The sequence below is a fragment of the Girardinichthys multiradiatus genome, chromosome 14 (assembly GCF_021462225.1).
Source record: "Girardinichthys multiradiatus isolate DD_20200921_A chromosome 14, DD_fGirMul_XY1, whole genome shotgun sequence".
Lineage (NCBI taxonomy): Eukaryota > Metazoa > Chordata > Actinopteri > Cyprinodontiformes > Goodeidae > Girardinichthys > Girardinichthys multiradiatus.
Genome location: NC_061807.1, coordinates 23,219,051 through 23,244,128, shown reverse-complemented (window position 1 = coordinate 23,244,128; position 25,078 = coordinate 23,219,051). Strand labels below are relative to the sequence as shown.

The following is a 25,078-nucleotide window of genomic DNA, read 5'->3' as shown; positions in this document are numbered from 1 at the left end:
TTTTCTCGTAAGAAAGAAAAGTTCAGTTGCCTGCTTTAATCCTGCTGACCAGCAGTCTGCAGCAAAAGTGGGGGAGGGGCAGCACTGCACATCTTTGTGCTTCATACAGGCAGTAAAACGTCTGGTCTCTCTACTCCATTTTGTGTCATCTCATTTAGAACTGGAAATCACAGGAAGGTAAAAGGTGTGCATCCATTACAGGAACCATTTGAGCCAGGATATTTCTTTTTTTCTGGGGCCATTATTACTCCCTTGTGTTTCCACTGCTTTTACCAAAGTAAAAAATGTATACCGGAATTAAAATTCACCCTTGAAAATCCTTGGTAGAGACGTAGTACTTCATTTGTTTACCAGGAACTTTTAGATGAAGCTTTGTGGACAGAGAGTGCAAAGCATTTCAAAGTGGTAATTTTTTTTCAGTTTAAAATGAAAGGTTCCAGGAAAATTAATTCTGAGAAAATAGATGGAATGTCTCTTAAAACGGAAAAGCTAAGGTATTTTGAAACCTTAATCTTTTATAAACCTTTGTATAACCTTGATATCACTGATTTAATGAAGAAAACATTGCTCTTTAAATTTCTAAAAACTTTTTCTCTATTCCTTTTTGTTTTCTCTATTCCTACCTATAGTTCCTGAGAAACCTCGCCTTATGGTCAGTACAACAAACATGGGCACAGCTCTTCTCCAGTGGCACCCCCCAGCAATAACCCATGGGCCCCTGCAGGGCTACCGCCTTCGCTTTGGCCGCAAAGACGTGGACCCGCTGACTGTTATAGAGTTCCCCGAGCGAGAGAACCACTACACCACCAAAGAGATCCATAAGGGAGCCTCATACACATTCCGCCTTTCAGCGCGCAACAAGGTGGGCTTCGGGGAGGAGACTGTCAAAGAGGTCACCACTAACGAAGAAGTACCGAGCGGCTACCCTCAGAACATTAAAGCAGAGGGAGCCAGCACCTCCACAGTTCAGGTCAGCTGGCAGCCCGTTCTGCTGGCAGAGCGAAATGGTCAAATAGTGAAATATGCTCTGCAGTACAAAGACATCAACAGCCCACGTAGTCCGTCAGAACTCTTCATCACTGCCCCGGAATCAACTGTCCTCCTAGATGGGCTCAGGGCAGACACTACTTATGATATTAAAATGTGTGCCTTCACCAGCAAGGGCTCTGGTCCCTATAGCCCAAGTGTCCAATTCAGAACACAGCCTGTGGATCAAGGTAGGACCAGACACCGAACCTTCTTAGCCCATTTTCCCTCTTAAAACCAGCCTTATCCTGCTCAGACCTCACAACTTAATGCCTCAAAAAGCTAAAGCCGACTAAACCAGAAGACTCTAGTATTAGCATATTCCCCTATCATTAGTTTTTTTGTTATCCTATAATTTAAGACCTCACATGGAGTAAGTATGTGTGTCTCTTTGTGTTTTGTCAGTTAAGTAAAGGTCAGTCATAACTGTATAAACCTGGTGTTGGTAATAAGGTAAGAGGACAGTTTTAAGTTCAACATAGTACTGCTTTCAACCTGGTTTTGAAGGAGACTTTGTCAGGTAAGCACTAGTGTGGGGGTCATAGGAAGACAGACAGAAATAATGTTTTATGTCTAAGTCATTTGCCCCCCCTTTCTTTTAGCAGTGTTTGCAAAAAATTTTCACGTGAGAGCTGCTATGAAGACGTCAGTGTTGCTTACATGGGAAATTCCAGACACCTACAACCCTGCACAACCTTTCACTGTGAGTGTTTCCTGGACTTGTACAAAGTTTCCAACTCCAACAAATGAATAACACCTGACCAATCCTTACAGCTTCTCCTTGAAAGATCTGTTTTTTTGTTTTTTTTAACCATACAGATCCTCTACGATAATGGGCAGAGTGTGGAGGTGGATGGGAAGTTAACACAGAAGCTTATCACGGGACTTCAACCGGAGACGCAGTACTCCTTCCTGTTGACCAACCGTGGGAACAGCGCCGGAGGTCTTCAGCATCGCGTGTCTACCATGACAGCCCCAGATGTCCTCCGCACCAAGCCCTACATGATTGGGAAAACAAATTCAGATGGGATGGTGACCGTAGAGCTCCCATCAGTTCAAACGTCAGAGAGAGTTAGGTAAGCGTGGAGGATAGGCATGAAAAAGGACTTTTCTTTTGTTTGTAGTTTGACTTCTGATGAAATTCCAGTTAGGATTTTACCTTCAACACATAGATGGTCTGAACAACCTCAGTTTGTGGAAGCAGAAAGAAGTCCTCACCCGAGAGTCAGGCTAAATTAGAGAGGGTCTATTTCCAATATGATTTAGTGCCATCTTAAAAACATCCACGCATCAGAATGTTATTGCAGTTCATTCAAATACTATGTAATAAACCTTTAAGCCACCATCAGTTTCACATTAGGTTGTGCTTTACATTGAAATCTTTGGTAATTTATTCTAATAATCATATTTGTTCATTGTACAACTCGATTTTGTAGCGTTACATATTAAAATTGTATTTAATAGTCTTCCAAATGTTTTGTTCTTCACTACAGCTGTCAAAATAGACAATATAATGTGCTGATACCCAATTGACGGACTCCGCTAACGTGTAATGCTCTACTAATGTATGATGTTCAATAAGGTGACCAGATTTCTTAAATCTGGGGACATTTCCAGAGCGGAGATTAAAAGAATGAAATGTTATAAGATACAATGAAAAGAGTAACAATTTCATTTATTTTAAAATATTTATTCATAATTAAACATTAAAAAGCAAGGTGATAATCCACACTGTTGTTGGTAACTATTCAGCACTTTCAATACTTTATTTTGTTGTTGTGTATTTTAAGATGGCAGAAATTTTAGAAACTGTACGTATTTGAACTAGCTGTTAGCTCAACTGTCCAGTCATTATTTCTGTTTCTTCAAACTGACTTCATGAAAATCTCCATCAACTTGTTTTGCAAGCCTTTCTTGAATTTAGCTGAATTATTGCAAATGTTCCAAAATACTGTAATTGTGTAAAGAAAAAACTAAATGTTGACCGCCTTAGAATGCCCCCTCAAAATTACCTTTCTCTTTTTAGTTGCCAGTTTGGAGTAATATGTAATTTGGCTTCACCTAGGTTTAGGCTTTTTTTAAGATATTGGCATGCTAGCTACATTAAGAAGGGGATTTGTCTCCTGTCACTCACCACAAATTACTGATAACTATATCCCTCCAGGCATGGGCAAGTAGGAGAGTCGACCCATTCGATTTAAAAATACCACTTGAAATTTTTCCAGACACATTTTTTCTTCTTGTAAGTGAGGTGAGGGGTAAAAAAAAAATATTTCAGCCAGCTGGAAGGCAGTGTGCAGACACACAGATGTCAGACACAACTCAAAGTAGTTTGTCTGACATCTGAAGGATTTTAAACCATAAGAATGGTATGATGAAATATTTTACCCATTTTGAAACTGAAACTTTTGAAAACCTTGGTATACCCTGCTTCCCACTGGCGCTCTTTGAATGGGGAATGCACAACCAATTATGATATCTTACCTTGTCAGGGAGGATTTCTTTTTCTTAAAATATTATTATTCCTCCCTGCTTTTCAGGCTAATATATTCTTCACCTCAATCATTACATACTCTAGCAACCCAACTCATTTAAGCGGACTCCTCTAAGCCCAGTAGTCTCTTACAGCCATTCAACAAAGCCCATGGTTGTCAGAAGGCCAGGGACCATGTTAGATTGCGCATAAAGTCTTCTAACATCTGTCTGTTGTTTTTTTGTTTTTTTTTTGATGCCGTTGGTTCTTAATGGCCTGCTGGGTCTCATGCTACAGCTTAAGCCAATTTTTTCTTTGTATTTGCCTACTACACGGCCTTGCTGGCTAAAGCTAGCTGGTGTGATGCCCCACCAGGAGAGCTCAAGTTGGACAGGTTTGTTGCCACTTTGATGATGAGACAAAAAACATTTACTTCTGCATCTTTTTTTCCTTCAAAGAGGCCTTTTACTTGTCTTGTAATAAATCCACTGGGGACATAAGTGAAGTTGATCATACTGGCAAAGTATTCTGAGCATGCTCAGCCAGACAGAAATGAGTAATTGCAGATTACATTTTTTCCATAGCATAAACTGTGTTTGTTCTCGTTGACTTACATTTTACTTCGTATTTTCCAGGGGTTATTACATTGTGGTTGTACCTCTGAAGAAGCAGCGCACAGGGAAGTTTTACAATCCCTGGGACAGTCCTGATGAGATGAATCTGGAGGAGGTACGTTCCAAAGATTGTCTTGTTGCGCTGACTTGAAGGAATTTTTTTAAATTCAAGATGTATTTGTAGCATCCAGTTACCAGTCACCTTATATCTCAGTGTACAAAGTTATGTGCAACAAGCACATATTTTGTTTCTCAAAACAGGAATAAATAAGTCGAGATAGGTAAGAGGGCAGGAGAGATGGGTGATGAGTCTTTCTGATTGACGCAAATAGCTCCAGAGAGCACTGTTCATATGGAAATGAGAACATGAAGTAGCCATCAATTGCACTGAAAACTGCCATCCCATCCCCACCTTCTCCTCCTCCTCTTTGTGTCTGCAGTAATTACTGGAAGAGCTGCATCAGGCCTTAACGGCTCTTCTCGTTCCAGGCAAAACTAGCGCAGAAACCACTCGACAACCTTTATATTTAGAGTTGCACACCCAAAGTTGGGTAATTCTGAAGCATCAGCTTGTTGCATTCACAACTAAATGTGTGAGCAAATGAAAGCTTTTATAACTACACATTTAGATTTCAGGTTGGATTATTATACTTTATGGGCATATACAATTCATTTTACTTTTCATTTGTCTTCTGACCTGTTTGACAGAAATTATATTCCTTTCCATATCTGAAGTAATAATACAGTAATACAACACATTTTCCTACCTGAGAAACATTCTGCTCTCAAGCAACACCCAGGGTCTCCTCAATGCTCTGTCTGCGGTGTCGTGTCCTTGTTCATCAGCCTTTTTTCCCTTGAAGCCGAAAGTTTAGCCTAATCCTGAGGCGAAAAGTGTTTCAAAAATAGAGACTTTCACCGATTTACTTTTACAAAGCTCACTCACTTTTTTTGCTTAGATAATCTTTGGGGAAAGTATAAGTACTTACGGAGTCCTTTTCTGTCTTGCATTGGGGAAGTCTTTTCTTGTTGAGAAAAGAATCAGTTTTCTGCTTAGAACAAAAGGCATTTTCTCTCTGAAGTTACATAAACCATGTCATCACTCCACAGGGCTGTAGCTACAAAGGTTCTTTTTGTATGCATTTTAAAGTTACTTATCTGCTTTGAAAGACAAAGGAAAGCTGGGTTATTTAAAAAAAAGATATGTTTTATCAATTTTCTGCCTCTACAATATGCTGATAATTTCCCTTTAAAATTAAAAACTACTAAGAGGTTGGTCCATTTCTGTGTGTGTCAGAGTCTGACAAACACAGTAAGACCTTTGATATTTATTTTTATGATATAAACACCACATTATATCACATAGATGTCCAGATGAATTAAAGAAAACACGGGGGGGGGGGGGTCTCATCCAGCGATGCCTTTACGGCGTACGCCCGCAGGCCTGTGTCTGTAGCCTTGACCGATGGCCCCAAAAGTCACCCCCTCCGTCAGAATTTATTTGTTTGTCAATACTGGCACTCACCTTTTCACAACTTTTCCCAAGGGCAGCTAGATTTAGCCGTGTTGACAGGAGAGATGATTGAAGACATTATCGGGCAGCACCAACAGCCCCGCAGCCAAAACAAAGCACACAACAACCGAGGACACACACTCTGCAATGTGAATGGCAGCCACACACACACGACATAAGCATTCAGACATAGAAACAGCTAACTGGTCTCAATTAGCATAATTATCATCCATGCTTTGTAGGAGGAAATTCGAATTTAAAGACACAGACTTGCATGAAGGGTAACTTTCCTTCTCTTTGTTAGTGTAAGATTAATTTTCTGCAGAAAATGAGTGGAAAATAAATTACAGTGCACTTATCAAACACTGCTAATTCTCCCCAGATTCTACTTGTTGATAGATTTAGACAGAAAAAAAGCCTTTGATTGTATCAACAGAGCGATATAAGTTTTGAATTAATTCAGTCTGTTTCTCACTGTTTGAAGCTGATGGATAATCCTCAGTTGCTTTAAATGATGGAAATCCACACAATCTTTTAATCTCTCAATCTTTTGCCGTCAAACAAACTCAAAAAAAGAAAAGAAATAAAAACGGTCATTGATCTTTCATCATGTTCTGCCTTTTTTGCAATCAGCATTTACAGCTCAGCAATAAAAAGAGATAGTCAGATTCAGCGAATGTGGGATTTGTCTTACGTGTGTTATCAACTGTCTTTTTTTCACTCCTCACTGTAGCTGCTGAAGGAGATAAACCGAACGAGCAGAGGCCTTCGCTTCCAGAGGCATGTCGAGCCCAAAGCCTATATAGCTGCACACTTCAAAGACCTGCCCAAAGAGTTCACCCTAGGAGATGGAAAGATCTACGGCGACTTTGAAAACAAGCAACTCCACAACGGCCAAGAATACATATTCTTCGTGCTCGCCGTGCTGGAGATGTCTGAAAATGTATGTTTGCTTCTCAGTTTTTTTTCCTTATTTTATCATTTTAGTTTTGTTCTTTATGCTTAAGTTACAATGCTTTCCATCAAAAAACAAACCTTTTGAACTGTTTTCATATTTTGTCCCTTTTTAACCACAAACCTCAATGTCTTTTGTTGGGATTTTATGTCATAGTCCAACAAAACGTTTTGTGATTAAATGGAAGGAAAATGATACATATTTTTCAATTTCTTTTACAAATAAAACTCAGAAAATGTGCATTTGTATTCTTCCCCCTTTACTTTGATACCCCTTAAAAACCAATGTGACCAATTGCCTTAAGAAGTCAACTAACTAGTCAACAGAGTCCACTTGTGTGTCATTTATTCTCAGTATGAATCCAGCTGTTCTGTGAAGGCCTTACAGGTTTAATAGAGAACACATGGCTGTTTACCTAAACTTATAAGCTTGGCAAGGGGAGCATTAATCAGATAGAGAGGCCCATGGTGCTGTAGAGATACACCGTTCAGGTGGAAATGTCTGTTGACAGGAAAACGTCTAGTTATGCCCTTCAAAAACAGGCCTTATCTGAGAAGTCGCAAAACGAACGCTATTGTTGAAAGAAAGTCAAAAGACGTCCTGTTTTCCTAAAGCTGTAAAGGATACACAGCAAACATGTGAAGAAGGTGCTCTGGTCAGATGAGACCAAAACCAAACCTTTTGTACTTCATGCAAACCACTAATATGTGACAGAAAACTAACAATGCACATCATTCTGAACACAACCTCCCTATGGTGAAACACGGTAGTGGCAACATCATGTTGTGGGAGTTCTTCTGTTCAGCATGGACAGGGAAGCTGGTCATAGTTTGGGGGGAAGAGGGATACAGTTGAATACAGGGCAATCATGTAAGAAAACCTGTTGGAGGCTCTAAGACACTTGAGACTAGGGTAGAGGTTCACCTTCCAGTAGGACTCAGGTAAACTGACTACTAATCCATAACCCCACTTTTCAGAGTTTTGTTAGGAAATAATTTAAATCCTTGTGTCATTTTCCTTCCACTTCACAGTTATTCACTGATTTTTGTTTGTCAGGATTTACAGGATAGACTAACATACATCGAAGTCCATGGTTGTAAAAAAAATGCTAAAAGGTTGATTGTGAATATCATTGCAGGGCACTGTAATCTTACAGCTCAAGTTCTCTCCCTGATTTCTTATTTTGTTCTAAAAACTGTTAGAAAAAGGGTCAAATCCACTTCATCTCGGCCAAAGGTCGCAGTCTGCCTCTGGACATGTGTTACTCTGAGTGCTTGTGCAGCTTTGGCTTGAAAACTTAAAGCAGCAGTAGTAGGAATGGGTCCAAGAAGCTGACCCTGGACGCTTTAGGGAGAGAAACCCCCTCAAGACTTTAGCCGATCGCAGGAACACCACGATAACCGAGCTCCTCTTTAATTGCATCCTACGTGTGGTCCACCTTATCTCCGCTGCTGCAGCCAGTGTATGAATGTGTGTGTGTGTGTGTGTCAGTGTGGACGAAAGAGCAGAAGGCAGCATGATAGGCAGCTACAGGCAAGATGATGGATTTGATGAGCTCCAGGATTTACAGCTTTTCCTTGTACTCTCTTCACTAACCCAGAGTTCAGGTAGATAACGACAGATGCAAATCTCTAATTTGCCCACTAACATATACATTTTCTTCCCTCAAGAACATTTTACCTCTAGCTTGAATATGAAATAGTTCAATCAGCTCTTTCCTTTAGAAGAAAGATACTCAGATAATTGTGATCGGTCAAACAGCCCCTGTGAAAAAATTACTCAGAAGAAAACTTTGAATTAGCTTTAAATTTGAACTGCATTACAAATAGATAGATTAGATAGGTAATTCATGGAGCAGAAGTATGGAGCCCACAAGGGGACATGGGGGATTTTTTTTTCTTTTGCGTCCCCACGCAATACTTTTGCGTTCGCTCGCAAAAGTTGTTAATCACCTTTAGAAAGCTGTGCATTTTGGAACAGCAGCACATTTGACAAACTGCTCACAAAACAAACAGCACTGATATGGTATTGATATGGTTTATTTGTCATATGCAGGTTAACACGCACTCAACAATGCGATTAAATGCTTAGGATAACAAGAACCGTTCAACTCACTATAAAAACAAAAGTGGCATGCAAAAAAAGTACACATAATGCAGCAGTAATAAGAAAGTAAAGTACCACAGATGTGGTTTCGTGAAGTATTATGGTCCAGAGTTCAGCAGTTTGACAGCTTGTGGATAATAACTGTCTTTAAGTCTGATTGAAGATCGTTTTATTTAAGGCCGATTTCAAAATAAAACTTAATACATCTCAAAAACGGGTCTCCCACACAGTATTGCGAGGTAACGCAAAGACTATTGCGTGAGAACGCTAAAGGATAGCGTGGGAATGCAAAAGTATTGGGTGTGGAGGCAAAGGTATTGCGAGCGAACGCAAAAGAAAAATTCCCCTCGCGGGCTCCGTACAGAAGATCTGTCAGGTTATTAAAAAAGCAAAAAGTGTACCTGTTTCTTCTTAATATGGACCAATGCTTTGATTTTTCCTTCTCAGATCATGTATGCCACCAGCCCGTACTCTGACCCAGTTGTTTCAGCAGACCTCAATCCCCAACCAATCATGGATGAGGAGGAAGGCCTCATCTGGGTGGTGGGGCCCGTGCTGGCAGTTGTCTTCATCATATGCATCGTTATTGCCATCCTTCTTTATAAGAGGTGGGGAAATCAGCACATAAGAAACTCAAAATAATCCATCGCAGATAGAAACACTACCCTGTTCCACCCCCTACAATCTTAGTAGCCTTATGTAAACATCTCCAGCTGTATGGGATGGAGGGGTAGATGCAAGGCAAACCTGATGTGGTTGTTGCATTTAAAGTTAAGGATGTGTACAAAACCATTAAGATTGTCTACCATGCTTAGAGGGCATGAGGTGTTCACATAGACTTTTTTTGTTTTCATTTAGGCCCCACCTGGACTCAATTATCTGATTAAAGAATGCAGATCCAGTTAAAGAGTTTTGAAAACTCAAGATGTCTACAGGGTTCTTAGAATTTGATAATTTTCCTAGTCTGATTAAGTATGGGAAAAAAAAGTTTCAAGGCTTTATTTTTTTTATGACTTTATATAAAATAAAATGAAAAAAAAAACCGAATTTCTGAAAATTTACGTACTTTATACACTATTAATTGTGCTTTGGCTTTTATTATTGGTTGGCCAAATTAGGATTTGAATTTTTGCCATCTAATGGTTGTACTGGGCACTTTTAATTATTAAACTTTTAAGTATTGCTCTGACTGTTAATATGACGACATTTGGGTAAGCAGCTATTTTCTCGCAGCCATTTTCTGAATAATTAAGATCAACACCCATCTGAGTTACTAAAAACGGCATGTTCTCCTGTGGTTCCTATTTTGAAAAGTTTATAACAGAAATAGGGAAACAGAAAATCAATGCTAATCCATGAGGTAATGAGCTCCTAAACACCTCGATCAAGAAGAATATGATTTATGAAAAATGCCTCAGTAACTTTTATTTTATGACTTATTAGGGTTGACAATAATTGTTAGATTTTGTTCCCCATTACATAAATTTCCTCAAATTAAAGGTTTGATTTAAAAAAAAGTCCGAAATTATACTACTGCAATGAAAGATATATTATTTTAAGTCTTTTACGCATCTTAACCAGGGTTGCTAATGATTGTGAAGGGTGCTGTATGACCTGTAATAATTTAGCGCAAAATAAACTAAAACATTGACACAAACAGATTTCAATGATGAAATGCAGAAGCAGTAAATGTGATTTTACCTGACAGCCTGAGGAGCATTGATACTTGGACTAAGTGGGACCTTCACTCTCAGTAACTTACATTAATTCTAACATGACTAATTCCACACATGCAGCTACCCGAACTGTCAAGCCATCAAAGCTCAGGCGTCCACAGTACTGCAAACAGACACATCTGCTGGCTGAAAGTTAATCACATACATCCCTCTACACACTCACAAACTCTTTAAACTGTAGCAAACACTGCTGTAATGCACTTCCCACTGAATCTGAATGAAAATTAAAATGTCCCTCTTTTTTTTTTTTTACCGGAACCCCCTAGTGATCTTCTGAGCCTGTAATGTCAGTGTTCATCAGTCAAGCGTAGGAGGGAAAAGCTTTGACTATCTGCTGCCTGTCACTGCATGTGTGCGAAGCTTTCAGAAGGACCCTGGGGTCTAGGCTCCCCCGCCCCCCCTTTCAGCACTATCCATCCCACTGGGGAATCTGGGCAACAGATCCTCTTTTTGACCTTACGGTACATTCTCCCCTATCCTCCTGTTCTGCCAGGACATGCACCTGCACACATTTACGCTTTTGCATTGTTCACAATCTCGTCCATGTGTCAATGCTGAAAACAAAGCAACAAGAAAAAACATCTATTAGTCAAAATGTGCTCATCATAAATTTTCCCCAAAGTTGGCTTTGAATTAAAAGGGTCAAATAAAGGCATAAGTAAAGTTGTATCTCAATAAATTAGATATATTTGTTTATTTCAGCTTTTCAATTCAAAAGGCGAAACCCATGAAGAGCAGTTGCAAAGTGGCAATTTTGATGATTATGGCTAACAGTTAATGAAAACCTAATCTTTCAATTTTACACTAGGTCAATAAAAAGATTTATTAATTATCACATATTGGCTTGCTGAAAAGGTTACCACATACTGTACATATTACACACTCAATACTTCGGCTCTGCTTTACGATCTTAAGGCTGCAGTGATTTACATTTTTTCCCCACAGCTTTTCCTTCCACTCAACTTTCCATCAATATGCTTGAATAGGGCACTCTGTGAACAGACAGCTTCTTCAGCAATGACCTTTTGTTGGTTACCCTGGTAGAGGAGGGTGTCAGCTGGACAAATGTTAACTCAGCAGTCTTCCTCATGATTTTATGAGCCTTAACAAGCCAATAACATAAGATGTGTACAAAAATGCAATTTTAATACTCTTATGTCATATTCTAAATTTCTGGATTTTCATTAGGATTGAAATTACCCAAAACAGAATAAATGTCTAAATTATATCTTTCTGTATTGAATCTAGAAAATATGTGGGTCTCACCTTTTGCGTTTAATTACTAAAATAAATCACATTAAAGACATCCTAATTTTTGGAGATGTATCTGTCTTTTTCTTTAGCATTTGTTTGTGTCAAGCAGATTTAAACATTAATAACCAAGCTGGTTATTGATTGGTAGGGGAACATTTACAAGTATTTCCAAGCAGATTGCATAGATTCAGTAACTTCCAGCATTCAAAAAGCAAAAGTAGAAATCAAAATTCCCCTTTCTCAGGAAGAAACCTCAAGCAGAACCGGGCTCAGTTTGAGTGCTCTTCTGCCATGACAAACTGGGTGTTTTGAGAAGACACTCACACATTCACAAAATAGCACAGAAGCAAGAAAAGTAAAAAGTTAGCCCATGCCCCCCTTCAAACAGAACGCCAGGCCAGATGTTGCTTTTATGAAGGGGACAAAAAGAACCAGAAAATGAAGTTAAAAGCTGAAATTACAGCAAATAACGCAAAATTGGAGAGTAGTAGGAGAATTCAGCAGAGTGAGGAAAAGTGGTTATTATATCCTCCACCAGCATAACTACAGAGATAGTTCAGGATAACCTAAGCCACTCTAACTATAAGCTTTATCAAAGAGTAAAGTTTTAAGCTTAAAAAAAGTAGATAGGGTGCCTCAGGGACTAAAACTGGGAGCTGGTTCCACTGGAGAGGAGCCTAATAAATAAAGGATCTGCCTCCCATTCTTCTTCTAGAGACTCTAGGAACCACCAGTAAACCCACAGTCTGAGAACAAAGTGCTCTTTTAGGAACATATGGAACAATCAGATCTCTGATGTATGATGTAGCTAAATCATTAAGGGCTTTATATGTGAGGAGGATAATTTTCAATTTGATTCTGGATTTAACAAGGAGCCACTGAAGGGAAGCTAAAATAAGATAAATATGATCTCTTTTTAATTTTCATCAGATCTTTTGCTACATTTTGGATCAGCTGAAGGCTTTTAACTGCAGTGGACTTTCTAATAGTAAAAATTTCAATAGTCCAGCCTTGAAGTAACTAAACACCATATTTCTAATTTTGGCAATACTCTGGTGGTGGAAGAAGCAAATCCTAGAAACCTGTGTAGTGTGTGCTTTAAATGACATGTGCTCGTCAAAAAAAAAAGAAAAAAAAGTTTTAATTTATTACGGAGGTCAATCTAATGCTTTGCAGATTAACTGATTGACTAAGCAGTTCCTTTTTCAATGACTCAGGTCCAAAGATGAAAACTTCTGTCTTGTCTGAATTTAAAACCAGAAAATGTAAAGTCATCCAGAAACACAATGACATGCTCCATCACACACATTTCAGTAAAGTCAATGATCCCATGTTTTGTTTTTATTTAAAAATACTAAATCCATAAATACTTAGTGTGCATCTTTCTGGATTTAATAAATCTATAATACAGTTCAGGACAAAATCAGACAGACACACCAATTAGCAGTCAGGAGATGACTTTTATGCTTGAACAAGAAGCAATCAGCTGAAACAACTTGAAATAGCAGAGATACACTGTACGAATCTTGGTTGCACCTGGGAATCTGTAGTGTTTGAAACAAAGAACCTCAAGGCTGTATAATTGAACATAGTCCTCTGAATTGAAGCATCACTAATCTTGCACACACAGCAAAAAGTAAGCTGCTGTGGATTCATTCCTTCTATTTTGCTCCTTTTGATTTAGTGTCTGGAATTCTCAGTAATATTGAAACTTAAAGGTCTCACTTCCTAATGTTGTGTTGCCATTTCTTTTCTTTGCTGACCCATGGAGCAGCAAACCAGACAGGTAAGAGTGACAGAAGTTGAAAAAAAAAAAACATCATTATTTGGTGTTTTCTTTTGCATTTCACTAATGAATATATACAAACACATCTCTCCCCTTCAACACAGGCATGTTGTACATAGGTAGCAGCACATGTTTTAACAGAAACAAGAAAAAAGGCACATAACTGTGCATGGGCAGGGATGAGATTTTCACCGTATGATGACTTTGAGCAAAAACATAATAGTTTCATGTTGTCTAGAGTGTAATAATAATAAATAAAATAATCCAGAATATTGCATATTACAGTAATAAGAATCTTGCCTATAACATTTGTTTACTATTTTGATCCTGATACATATACTTAGTGGTGCCTGCACTCAGCTGCTTAACAGACATGCCACTTTTACTTTACCAACTGTAGTTTTAAAATGGTGGTTCTTACTTAGTTTCCACACAATTTTTTGCTGCCTTTCTTTTTTTGTTGCAGCCAGAAATATTTAAAACAAGCTAAATCTGTTTGTCTTTCTTGTGAGTGACGGAAGAATGTAGTAGCCTTCTTTGAGCCAGCTGACCAGCAGTATGCAGGCAACAGGCAGGAGATTGGGACAATGCTGCAATACTCAACACTTCAAACAACTGGAGAAACATCTGTTGCTCCAGCAATTTCGTTGGCATAATATGACATAGGAAGACTATTTGAATAGTGTAATGGAAAACCCATGGCGATTTTTAGACCTTTGACCTTTCAAAACTTTGATATGCTTTTATACCAGTAAGTGGTCCATACCTACACAAAATATGTTTTTAACTCGAGTCTGTTATTTAACATTCTACACATACAGAAGGTGATATGTCAAGAGATTTGAGCGTCCATAAGGGGATTCACAAAGAGCTTTTAACTCTGCCATTGTTGTAGTTGTTCATTTGCTTGGTTAAGCATTATAAAGTGGTAGATTTTTATCATAGAAATCTTAGACCTGGTTGCATGGTGGTACAGTTTTCAGCACTGTCGCCTTGCAGTTAGAAGGTCCTTAGTTAAACCTCACTGCATGCATGGGTCCTATTCTGGTACTTAAGACTTCCTCCAAGGTATGATTAATTAGTTATTGAAACTGCCTTCAGGTCTGAGAATGTGCGAGTGAGTTCTGTGTCTCTGCCTTTCCCTGCGACAGACTGGTGACCTGTCCAGGGTGTACCACCCCTCTCGCCCAATGACCACTAGAGATGGTCACCAGCATCACCACAATCCTGTAGGGATAAACGGGTTTTAGAAGATGGATGGATGGATGGATGGATGGATGGATGGATGGAAATGATTTGTGCATCATGAATCGGGTTGTAGGATCCTTACATTTCACTTACTATGACATCTAACTGGAAGAATAGACAACACCACCAAATAAAGAATTGCAATGGAACAAAGCAAAGGTAAACTTCCTTAGAATCTCATAAAACTAAACAAAATAAAATACAGTTAAAGTTAAGTTCAAGAAAGGAAGAAAATATGACATCTTGATTTGTTTACTACATTTTCGCAGCCAAAAAAAGACCAGTGCAAGAGGTTCCCAGAATCCACATTAAAATATGATGTTTTCGAGCTAAATGATTGATTCTCAAAGAGCTGTTAGATGAAAAATTGTCATATTGTGGATGAGATGATCAACTAAAGGATAATGTGCTGCATCTCTTAGTGTGTGCTCTTTGCTGGATTTGTTCTCTTATATTGTTTATTTAGTCTAGTTAGTTTCTTTTTCTAAAAGGACTGATACCTCTTTATCCAGCTTCACGGTGGGGCAGTTGGTACCACTGCTGCCTTGCAGCAAGTAGGTCCTGGGTTCGGCTCCCGGCCGGGGGTCTTTCTGCATGGAGTTTGTATGTTCTCCCTGTGCATACGCGGATTCTCCCTGGGTACTCTGGCTTCCTCCCACAGTCCAAGAACTGTTAGGTTGATTGGTCTCTCTACATTGCCCTTAGGTATGAATGAGTGTGTGCATGGTTGTTTGTCCTGTGTGTGTCTGTGTTGCCTGCGGTGGACTGGCGACCTGTCCAGGGTGTACCCCGCCTCCCACCCATAGACTCCTGGAGATAGGCATCAGCTTCCCCGTGACCCACTGTGGAAGAAGCAGTATAGAAAATGACTCACTGGCTGACTTCTTTATCCTCCACTTTTCCACTTTCTTCATTTAAAACACACAATGGACATCATGCTAAAAATGAAAGAAAAAGTAGCTGAAGTCCAAATAAAAACTCTGAAAGTCCTTCAGAAATCCTGCAGATTAACTGAAGACTATTTTAAATGATTAAAAAGAAAGCCCAGCTTTTTGCAGGCAATGTATATATAAATGAGGACTGGTTTTGCACCATGCTGTATAATTAAGAGTATGTACATTAACAAACCTCGGGTTCAGTATAATGCATATCAAGTTCCGACTTCCAATTTACTTAAAAGCTGAATGCACGACCTGACACTATCACTGAAATGTGAACATTAAGCTTTACTAAAGGCAGAATTACCCAGCTAAAGGCTATTGTACTGCAAGCCATTATACAATGAAAAGATGTTACTCAGACTATCCCCCGTAGTCTTGTGTGCCGAGAGAATCTAGTCCTGTCAGCTCCTTAATTACATATTTCCCCTCATTATTCATGGGACAACAAGGCACATTTTAAGGGTTATACAACAACAAAAAAGTGTCTGTTTTCTTGCATGGGATAATTTGAATTTGTTTCATATTCTGCAGAAAAAGAGCAGAAACCGAAGCCAGAAAAGGTAGCCTTCCAAACAGCAAAGAAATGCCTCTTCATCATCCGACTGATCCAGTTGAGCTTCGACGTCTTAACTTCCAAACACCTGGTAAGTATTCCAAATCAAGTGTTGCACTACAAAAAAAAACCTGAATGTGCATCTTGGGAAAATGGTTTGAATTCCACCGATTGCTTTCTTCAAAGGAATAAAACCAAATATTTCTGCCCTATTTTAAATTCCCTCATCACCTTTTCTGTTCGATTGACACTGAACAAGAGAGTGCTTTGTACAGGAGGCTGTGGACAGGTGCTCTGAAAAAGGCAAAGGGGGTCAATACTGACATTGGTCTCTGGAGACGCCTCATTGTAGAAAATAAGGAGGCAAAAATGCAGGCTTGACACTTCCGTGGCATATGTCATCTTCGTCTGCATCTGGGTTGTGCAGGTCGTCACAGCTTGTCATGCTCACCCAGAAGAGTACAGACCTGCACTGCAGGAGGTGAGGGGAAAAATGAAAATAATCATGGTTGTGTGTTTCTCTCCGTGTGAAAGCCAAGAGATGGAATGAGGGATGAGGAAACCCATTTGTGTTTTTTGCAGTATCATTACCCCTTAAGCTTTTTTCTCATTTTGTCATGTTACAATTACAAACTTCCATATATGTTAAGATTTTATGTCATTAACCAACACAAAAAGAGCATAATGTAATGTGGGAGGAAAATGATAATGGTTTTTTTAAAAACTTTAAAATGTTACATCCATTTGAAATAACTCTATCCAGTGCAACCAGATTAGTAAGTGGACTCCACCTGGGTATAATTTCTATGTTCTGCGAAGAAACATAAGTGAAGACCAAGAAACACAGCAGACAGTCAGAGATAAAGTTGTGGGGAAGTTAGAAAGCAGGGTTAGATTATAAAACAATGTCCCAAGCTTTGAGCATCTGATAGAAAACTGTTCAGTCATCTAAATTTAAAAGTGTATGGCACAACTCCAAAGCTACCAAGAAATGACCGTCCACCTAAACTAACTGGAGTATTTATTAGAGAAGCACCCAGTTGGCTGAACTCTGGACCAGCTGCACAGATCCACAGCTCAGGTGGAAGAATCTTTTGACACAACCTCCACATATCTGGCTTTATGAATAAGTGGGAAGATTGGTGAATTGTTCACAGAAAGTCATAAGAAGTCCTATCTGTAGTTTTCCAGAAGTTATTAGGACACAGCAATTATGTGAAAAAAGTGCTATTGCCAGATAAATGGTATGTCGTGGTAAACCTTGACCCTGAACACACCATCTCCATGGTTAAAAACTGCGGTGGCAGCACCATGCTGTGGTGATGTTTTTCTTGAGAAGAGATGGAGGTTCACCTTCCAGCAGGACAACGACCCCAAACCTGCAGCCAGAGCTACAATGGAATAGTTTAGATTAAAGCATATCCTGTGCAAGAGCAGCAATTTGATGTTCACAGGCGCTCTCCAGCTAATGTGACTGAGCTTGAGCTTTTTTGAAAAGACAAACAGGCAAAAAAGTCAATCTGTAGATGTGCAAAACTGAAAACATATCCTGAAAATAGTTGAAGTTTTAATGACAGTAAAGGTTGCTTCTACAAACCATTAGCAATTTGGAAACTATGTAAAACTTTCTTGCACTTAATAATTTTGCACTAATTTGTATTGATGTATCAAAAGAAATCCATATTAAATACACTTAAATTTAGGGTTGTAACGTGACAAAATGTGAACACATTACCCTCTCCAGGACCAAAAATGGCACATTTTACTGCAGTTTGAATTTCTCTGCGTTTGAGTTCTTCAGAATAGGTGTTCAGAGGCTGCAAATACTGTTATCAAACACGGTATGTTTGATAACAGTATGTGTTTCAGGTCAGCTACCACATAAAGAGGATGAATTTTACCAACATGCTGATATAGGCATATTCATAAAAGTTCTTCCAGGATTTTATGACCATTGCAAACTGCTTCGTACAAGCAGAGAGGTATATTTCCTTCAGCCTGGAAAAGATCTCAGTCATCCTTCCACCATTTTTCTCACCTCTCAAGCCTTTTTTTATTTTATTTTATTTACTTCGCAGAGCCCAGCCCGTATCTTGGCTCTCTCACGCCTCAGAAAGAAACAAATATTTTTCTTCTCACCACTGGAAACTTTTTTCTGAAGCACTTCTACATAAGAACACCTCTCTCTGCACTTCCCTTCTTTTTCACCTCTTCACCCTTCTCATTGGACATTTCCATCTTAAGGACACTTGATGTTTGAACGATGGCTTGTCAGAAAACCCCCCACCCCCACTAGTCAGTCCTCTACTCAAAATGGATTTTCAATTGTGGACTGCTGTAGAAACAGCCTTTGCAGTCATTCAAAGGGATGTATAAGTGGTTGTGAAAATGGCGTAGCTTCCATTAGCTAATGTCCACTTGTGCGAAATGTCAATGTGTCGTATGGAGCACCTGGTGACCAGCTTGCCAGTCAAAACAGCACATCTACTCTTCTGTCATAGACACAATACAAAACTGTCCTTTGTTGAGCATCTCTTCCTGGTGTTTTTTTCTACAACCATCCTTACTATATATCATGTATACTATATAGTTCTAGTTTCTTAAATGAGAGCAATCTGAAATCAGTTTTGCAGTGTTAGTTTGAAATCATTGCATCATTACATCATTTTTTTGTCCTGGTCATCAGAGATCTCTGATCATCTAATAGTATATTAGAGTCATTAGTGCCAATAGAGTCAGTGCCATGAATATCCTTTAAACTTGCTTAAAGCATAGTAAAATACTTTGTAACACAACTTGGTTATCAATGATATTTTGGATGCTGCAGTGTTCCTTGGCAGCATTTAAAGTGTTGTCCCAACTGGAGTTTATGCAGGACCACTTTAAAATGCTAATCCAATACCAGGTTAGCTGGTTTAAGAAAGCTGGTAAAATGATATATTACCTATAACAAGCAAAGCTATTCTTTTGTTTTTAAAAGTATATCTGACATGACACATACATCTAGTCTTCATAAACTCAACTTTCGCCGATGGTAATTTTATGTAGAGTGGCCTGCTTTAGTGCTAGGCTAACATTAGCATGTTTACTCTGTTTTTGATATGAATTGTTAATAATGCTGGCTTTAACATATTTTATTATTGTACCAGTTTGTTTGTTTTTTTTTGCAGATTAAACTTTCAGGAAACATTCTCCTTCTTAAACTTTATTTGTGTGCTTTATTTTGAACATTATAAAAGTTAATGACTTGCTTTTCAGCTGCTCTCTGAGCAACTCTCTCCCATACAGAGATGCCTGAGTGCAAAACAGGTCAGATGAAACAAACAGTAAGCTGAAGCCCACCCTCTCTCTGACAATGAACTTTATTAAAAAGGGGAAAGGGAAAAACATCAATTGTTAGGGAAAAGCCACATTTGACACACATAAAGCATATATATGTGCATGGCCTAAAGTATAGTTTTTAAAAGTTGTACACACAAAAAGTAGGCGGTCAGTTTTAACATTGGCCAGGCAAAACACAGCCTTACAATTTGCTAGCTAGGATTATAGTAGATATGGCTGGCATCAGGAGTCAAGGTCAGTCAGACAAACTTCCGTTTGACTCCTCAAATCACTTAAATATACCTTGACCATTAGATATGGTTACAATGAAAAAAAAAGTCAGATTATCTCATAAATCCTTCATTTTCTGTTGGATTAAAATCTACTTACTCAATCAAAGAACTGGCAGGTCAGAAGTCAAACAAAACCAGAAATCATTATCAACATGGCTTGGCCTGGTCGATGCATCTCTACCAGTTAGTTTAAAGAAAATGACAATAATAGACCCAAATGATCTGCAGTCCCTGCGACTGAAATTAGCTCTGAGATCTATGATCTGGTACAAAGCCTTTTCCTTTGAGATTAATGCTACAATACAAGGTCCCTGTTCTATAAACTGGTCTACCTCTGTGTTTATACTAATCTCCCTGTCAAAATAGCACAGTGGTGTTGTATTGTTTTGTATGTTACTAATGTCCCATTTAGAGTAGATAAAATCGGCTACTTCTTATCTCTTTTCTCCCTTTTGTTTGTTAATTAAAAACAGTCATCACATTGCTATGACGTCTGTAGTAAAGTTAATTCCATCACCATTTCCTCCACAGGTTCAGGTGCGCCCAGTCACCCCAGTAACCTCCATTTGTCAAGTTAGTTGTTCTCGATTATGCTTTTGACATGACCCATAATTGTTTTTAGCTTCTGTTCTTTCCTCCTTTTGTTTCTGCTAAGTTTTGTATTCATATCTGCATCAAATTCATCACGCGCTTAACATGATGTCATCGCAGGAGATGGAGTTTGAAATGACATCACTCAAAGCAGATGTCAGCAGCTGGCCTAACATTCAATGTGCGATGTTTGTTTGTTTGTTTGTTTGTTTGTTTTGGGGATGTCTGTGCCTGTGTCTGTGCACATGCCATCATAGCTAACTACCCACTGCAGTGTTCTCTGTGAATAACATTTTTCTTTCTCTGTAGGGAGCTGGGGCTAAAGTGTGCTCAATGGCCTCCCATTGGCTTCTGTGTCTCTTTATTAGCATGGTCATTGCTTTGAGTAAACAAACTAGCCTAACAAGATCCACTCTTCCACCTCCACCTCTTATAATAACGCGGTGCTAATTGGGGCTTGTGCTTAGGCGATGATCAGTCCATCTTGATTTTTTGTGACAGGTATGGCGAGCCACCCTCCAATCCCCATCATGGAGTTGGCTGATCACGTAGAGCGACTGAAGGCCAACGACAACCTCAAGTTTTCACAGGAATATGAGGTGAGTGTCAAGAAAAAAAACTTTTTTTTATAAAACATACTTTCCTAGAAATAAGACAGGCTCAAAACTTGTTGTGGTTCTTGGAGTTACTTGGAGATTCAGTGCATCTGAATAATTATCATTTTTCAGAGCAGGCTTCAACTCAAGTGTAACTAATAATACTAATGGACACATTCAACTTCCTGAGCTGGGACGCTGCTATTGTGCTCACTGGTATGACTTCATGAGGCAGATCAAAGGCAGATGGTACAATACTAATGGTGTTTATAATACCTGAGCATATTTGCTGCACTAAATAGGACTTCTGGTTGGGCAAAAAAGGACTTCTTCCCGAACAACTGGTTGACATACAGGTAGCATTTTAATGGTTGTTGTGTAGACATGGTGAGCCTAAGATACCACTCTTTGCCAAACGTTTCTAACATCAAGAGGCAAAAGTATGTGTCTGCGATAATGTTTGGATGAAAACATAGTCCTAAAGCTGTCAAACTGAAATAATAGCAGCAGTGTTTTTAGAAGTTTCAAGCTCACACAGTTGTGCCATGGTTCTTTGTTTTTTTTTTTTAATTCAACAGTTTTTTAAAATAAAAATGTAAGAGTAGGTAAAGTCTCACAATTATGATGCATAAATAGCAAAACCAGCATGTCTTATGTATCCATCTTGTGATAAAACTTTAGTAACTAGAGGTATAAAACCATTCAGAACCTTTTAGAATGTTCTGTGACAAAATGAATAATTCCTGTATGATGCTGTTAGGTTAAACACTTTGCCTTTCACTGATCCTTAAAGAAAAATCAGCAAAAAAGGTCTGGTTGCATTTGAAAAATAATTACCACTACCCTTCTGTGCTGATCATTCAGCTCCTCCATAATCTACGAGGTCACCTTGTGGGCCTCAAACTGCCAAGCTGCCCAATCATTAGTGCCGCTTGAGTACCTTTCAATTCCAATTTCATACTGCTTATTTCAGAGCAGTGCAAAGCAATTTTATGACCACAATGTAATAAAATGTTTTATATCGTTAAGCAATGGTGCAACATATTGTTTAACATATCTTGACAGAACATCATGTTGAGCTCGAGTTTACCATATCTTTGTTTAGCTTAGATTTGCACAGGAAATATTGACTAAAAGAAGACATCCACAGTGATCCAGTGTGTGGAGGAATGATGCTGAAACAAAATGGTTTAGCTGGACAGGGCCTTTTTTTAACTTTGTAATACCTATGTTGTGCCAGTAGGAGGCGACAGTGTAAATATTAATTGCATCAAACTACAAAGAAAGACAATCCTGAGCATGGCTAAAGCAGAGCTGGGCTAAAGATTTTACCAAAACAGTTATACTTCATGTTTTCCTATACATTGTTTATCCCTACCCTCATATACCTTGCTGAACTTCTATTCACAGTTTGATGGAAACAGAGGCTGTAAAAACCCATAAAAACTGCTCCGTTATTGTTGTGGTTTTCAGCATGCATGAAGTAGACCTCTACTTCATTGTTTTTATTAATCCGTGAATATCAAGTATAGATGAAAACATGACACGCAGAGTTTTTATAAATCTTATCTTTTCAACAAAACTAGTAGAAAATCTCAGTACTGCTAAATATCCACGTGTGGGCATGCCATGAGGAGTATAAAGTCTTATTAAATAATTTAGAATATTATTGAAAAGTTTATTTTTAGTAACTCAGTTTACCAAGTGAAACACATTACATTAAACAGAGTGATGTCTTTAAGCCGTCCTTACTGTTAATTATGATTTTCTGCTAACAGCTAAAGAAAACACAGCATTTATGATCAGAATATTACATCAGACCAATAAAAACTAGTTTTAATATAGAAATGTGGGCCTAATGAAAAGTAGCTATAATACCCGCTTAAAGGTTATTTTCAAAAGTTACATTTAATCTGATAAACGCATATTCAAATTTAGTAAACACTTTTCACACTTGCCAGGAGGACATTTTTCTTACCTGCTTTGATAACCAACAGTGTAATGGGGTTATATGACTCCATTAAACATTATGAACAGGAAGTTGCTTAGTTATTTTGGTTTGATCAGGGGTCATGATGTCATTTTTCTGGCCTTAATGGGGAACCAAAAAAACTAAATAAATGGAAACTGAATATAATTCAGTTTCATTATTCATTGATGTAATTCAAAAAAATGCTTAACTAAGAGGATAAATAAAGTAATATGCTGTAGTTTAAGTATATGTGTATGAAATGGTTTGTTTATGGATAAAAAAACAGAAGTAAGAAGAGATTAAATGATAACAAGATTAGATGAAATGGGGGCATGAATTAGCAGAGGCAAATTGACCAGGAGCCTTAAAGGCTAGATGAGTGCTGGCATTGTTTGATAACTGTGTTCAGAAGAGACACATTTTCTTTTTTTAGTCACCATGTTTCAGGAAGTCATTTGTCATAAAAATATCCCACTCAATTTTGTTTTTCAATTTTACCGATTTCTATTTTCTCTACAAAACAAAGATAATCTTTAATGAAAAAGCTTTGACAGTTGTGGGTTTAGTCTTGAAATTACTTATCTGTAACTTTTTGGAGCTTTAGGGCTTGAAGTGTTTAGCACGGCTAGTGAAACTTTTCTATAAAGTAATATTTCATTAATATTTCACAGCCTTCCTGCTTCACTGTTTTTGTGCAGCTGATATGGTCTTACAGCAGCACTAAGATAAATATTATGCATAGCAGAGGCACATAATGTTTGTTTTCAGCCTTTTGCTCTCCAACAAATGTGCTAGAGCCGGGACAAGTTGAAAATACGATTTAGGGTCAACTGAAACATCAGACATACTGCGCTGAAATATTTATAAGTGCTTTTACCTAAAATAAATCATCACCTCCTGGTGTTTGAATGCATTAAACAATGTATGGCCCCATGTATTTCCAGAATACTTTTTAAGAACAGAATTAAACATTAGTCAAAAACATTAGATCAAACTTCCATTTGCAGTTTTGTTGCCGACAGGAGAATTTAAGAACTTGGACACATCCACCATGTTGACTATCACTTTTATCTGATATCATTTTTATTCACCTTGTTTAAAAACATTTTTTCATGGTAACAGCGTGACGCTCTTCTCTCTTCCAGTCCATTGACCCTGGTCAGCAGTTCACTTGGGAGCACTCCAACCTGGAGGTCAACAAGCCAAAGAACAGATACGCCAACGTCATTGCCTACGATCACTCCAGAGTCCTACTCTCTGCTATTGACGGTATGCCTCCTAACTACTTCTCCCCTTCCTTACTGCTGTATTGATTGTAAAGATTGCCTGTCAAACTTGTTTGTAAGACCTCAGGTTCACTAATACACTGCTAAATTACATTATAGTCATACATAAGAATCAGGGTTAGATGTGGTGGTTGCTTACAGACAAAAAACACTTTTTAAAGCAGAATTTGTGCCTCTGACTACAGAAAATGCAGGTACTGGACATTGATGTTTGTAGTACACGTTACATTTCTAGTTTTGTACATCAATAAATAATGTTTTTACAATTTTTGTTTATCTACAAAACAAAAAGATGCAGATTTCACATGAAATGTCATTTTACAATACCTACATACCTACATAAACAAACCTCTACTGCAAATTTGGTTGCAGCTCAAAAGTAACATTTTCAGTTCAATGTCTTTTGGCTTCACAGTGTAGAAATTGTGTTTTGTATTGTATTCACCTCCACACCTATTTGGTCTTAAAGGTGGTAATAAAGTTCTGAAATGGGATTCTCCTTCAAGAAACCAGAACAGCATCTGCTGATCTAATGTGGATATGAATGGCATGAAAAGTGACGCATCAAAATGCTCATATATGTGAAAGCTTGTCAAAGTAACAACCAAATTTGGTGTAAAACATTATTACTTTATGCTTGTTGTGGAAAGTCAACAATATTAGCATGTGGATACATCTGGCTAGACGTTATCATGACGGTTTTAAAAATGAACTAACTAATTTTATTTATTTATATAGCACCAATTCATGCAGTTTAAACCATTAAAGTTCATTCTAAAAAACCAAAATAGATTTAAATCCTGGTACCTACAGT

At 38.2% G+C, this 25,078-nt stretch overlaps 1 protein-coding gene across 37 annotated transcripts in view; it reads left to right on the top strand.

Moving 5' to 3' along the window:
• The window catches only part of LOC124880267 (receptor-type tyrosine-protein phosphatase delta-like), a 622,546-nt gene that overhangs the window by 568,937 nt on the left and 28,531 nt on the right, over positions 1-25,078 (top strand). For 16 of the 37 annotated variants that reach the window (XM_047385268.1, XM_047385264.1, XM_047385260.1 and 13 more), the window contains 11 exons: positions 630-1,217; positions 1,629-1,729; positions 1,846-2,102; positions 4,135-4,228; positions 6,360-6,569; positions 9,135-9,295; positions 13,452-13,463; positions 16,184-16,296; positions 20,351-20,392; positions 20,912-21,009; positions 24,124-24,247. In XM_047385268.1, the coding sequence (XP_047241224.1) occupies positions 630-1,217; positions 1,629-1,729; positions 1,846-2,102; positions 4,135-4,228; positions 6,360-6,569; positions 9,135-9,295; positions 13,452-13,463; positions 16,184-16,296; positions 20,351-20,392; positions 20,912-21,009; positions 24,124-24,247 (1,800 nt within the window). The remainder of the gene's footprint in view (positions 1-629; positions 1,218-1,628; positions 1,730-1,845; positions 2,103-4,134; positions 4,229-6,359; positions 6,570-9,134; positions 9,296-13,451; positions 13,464-16,183; positions 16,297-20,350; positions 20,393-20,911; positions 21,010-24,123; positions 24,248-25,078) is intronic. The other 21 variants (XM_047385273.1, XM_047385263.1, XM_047385262.1 and 18 more) reach the window with 10 other exon arrangements.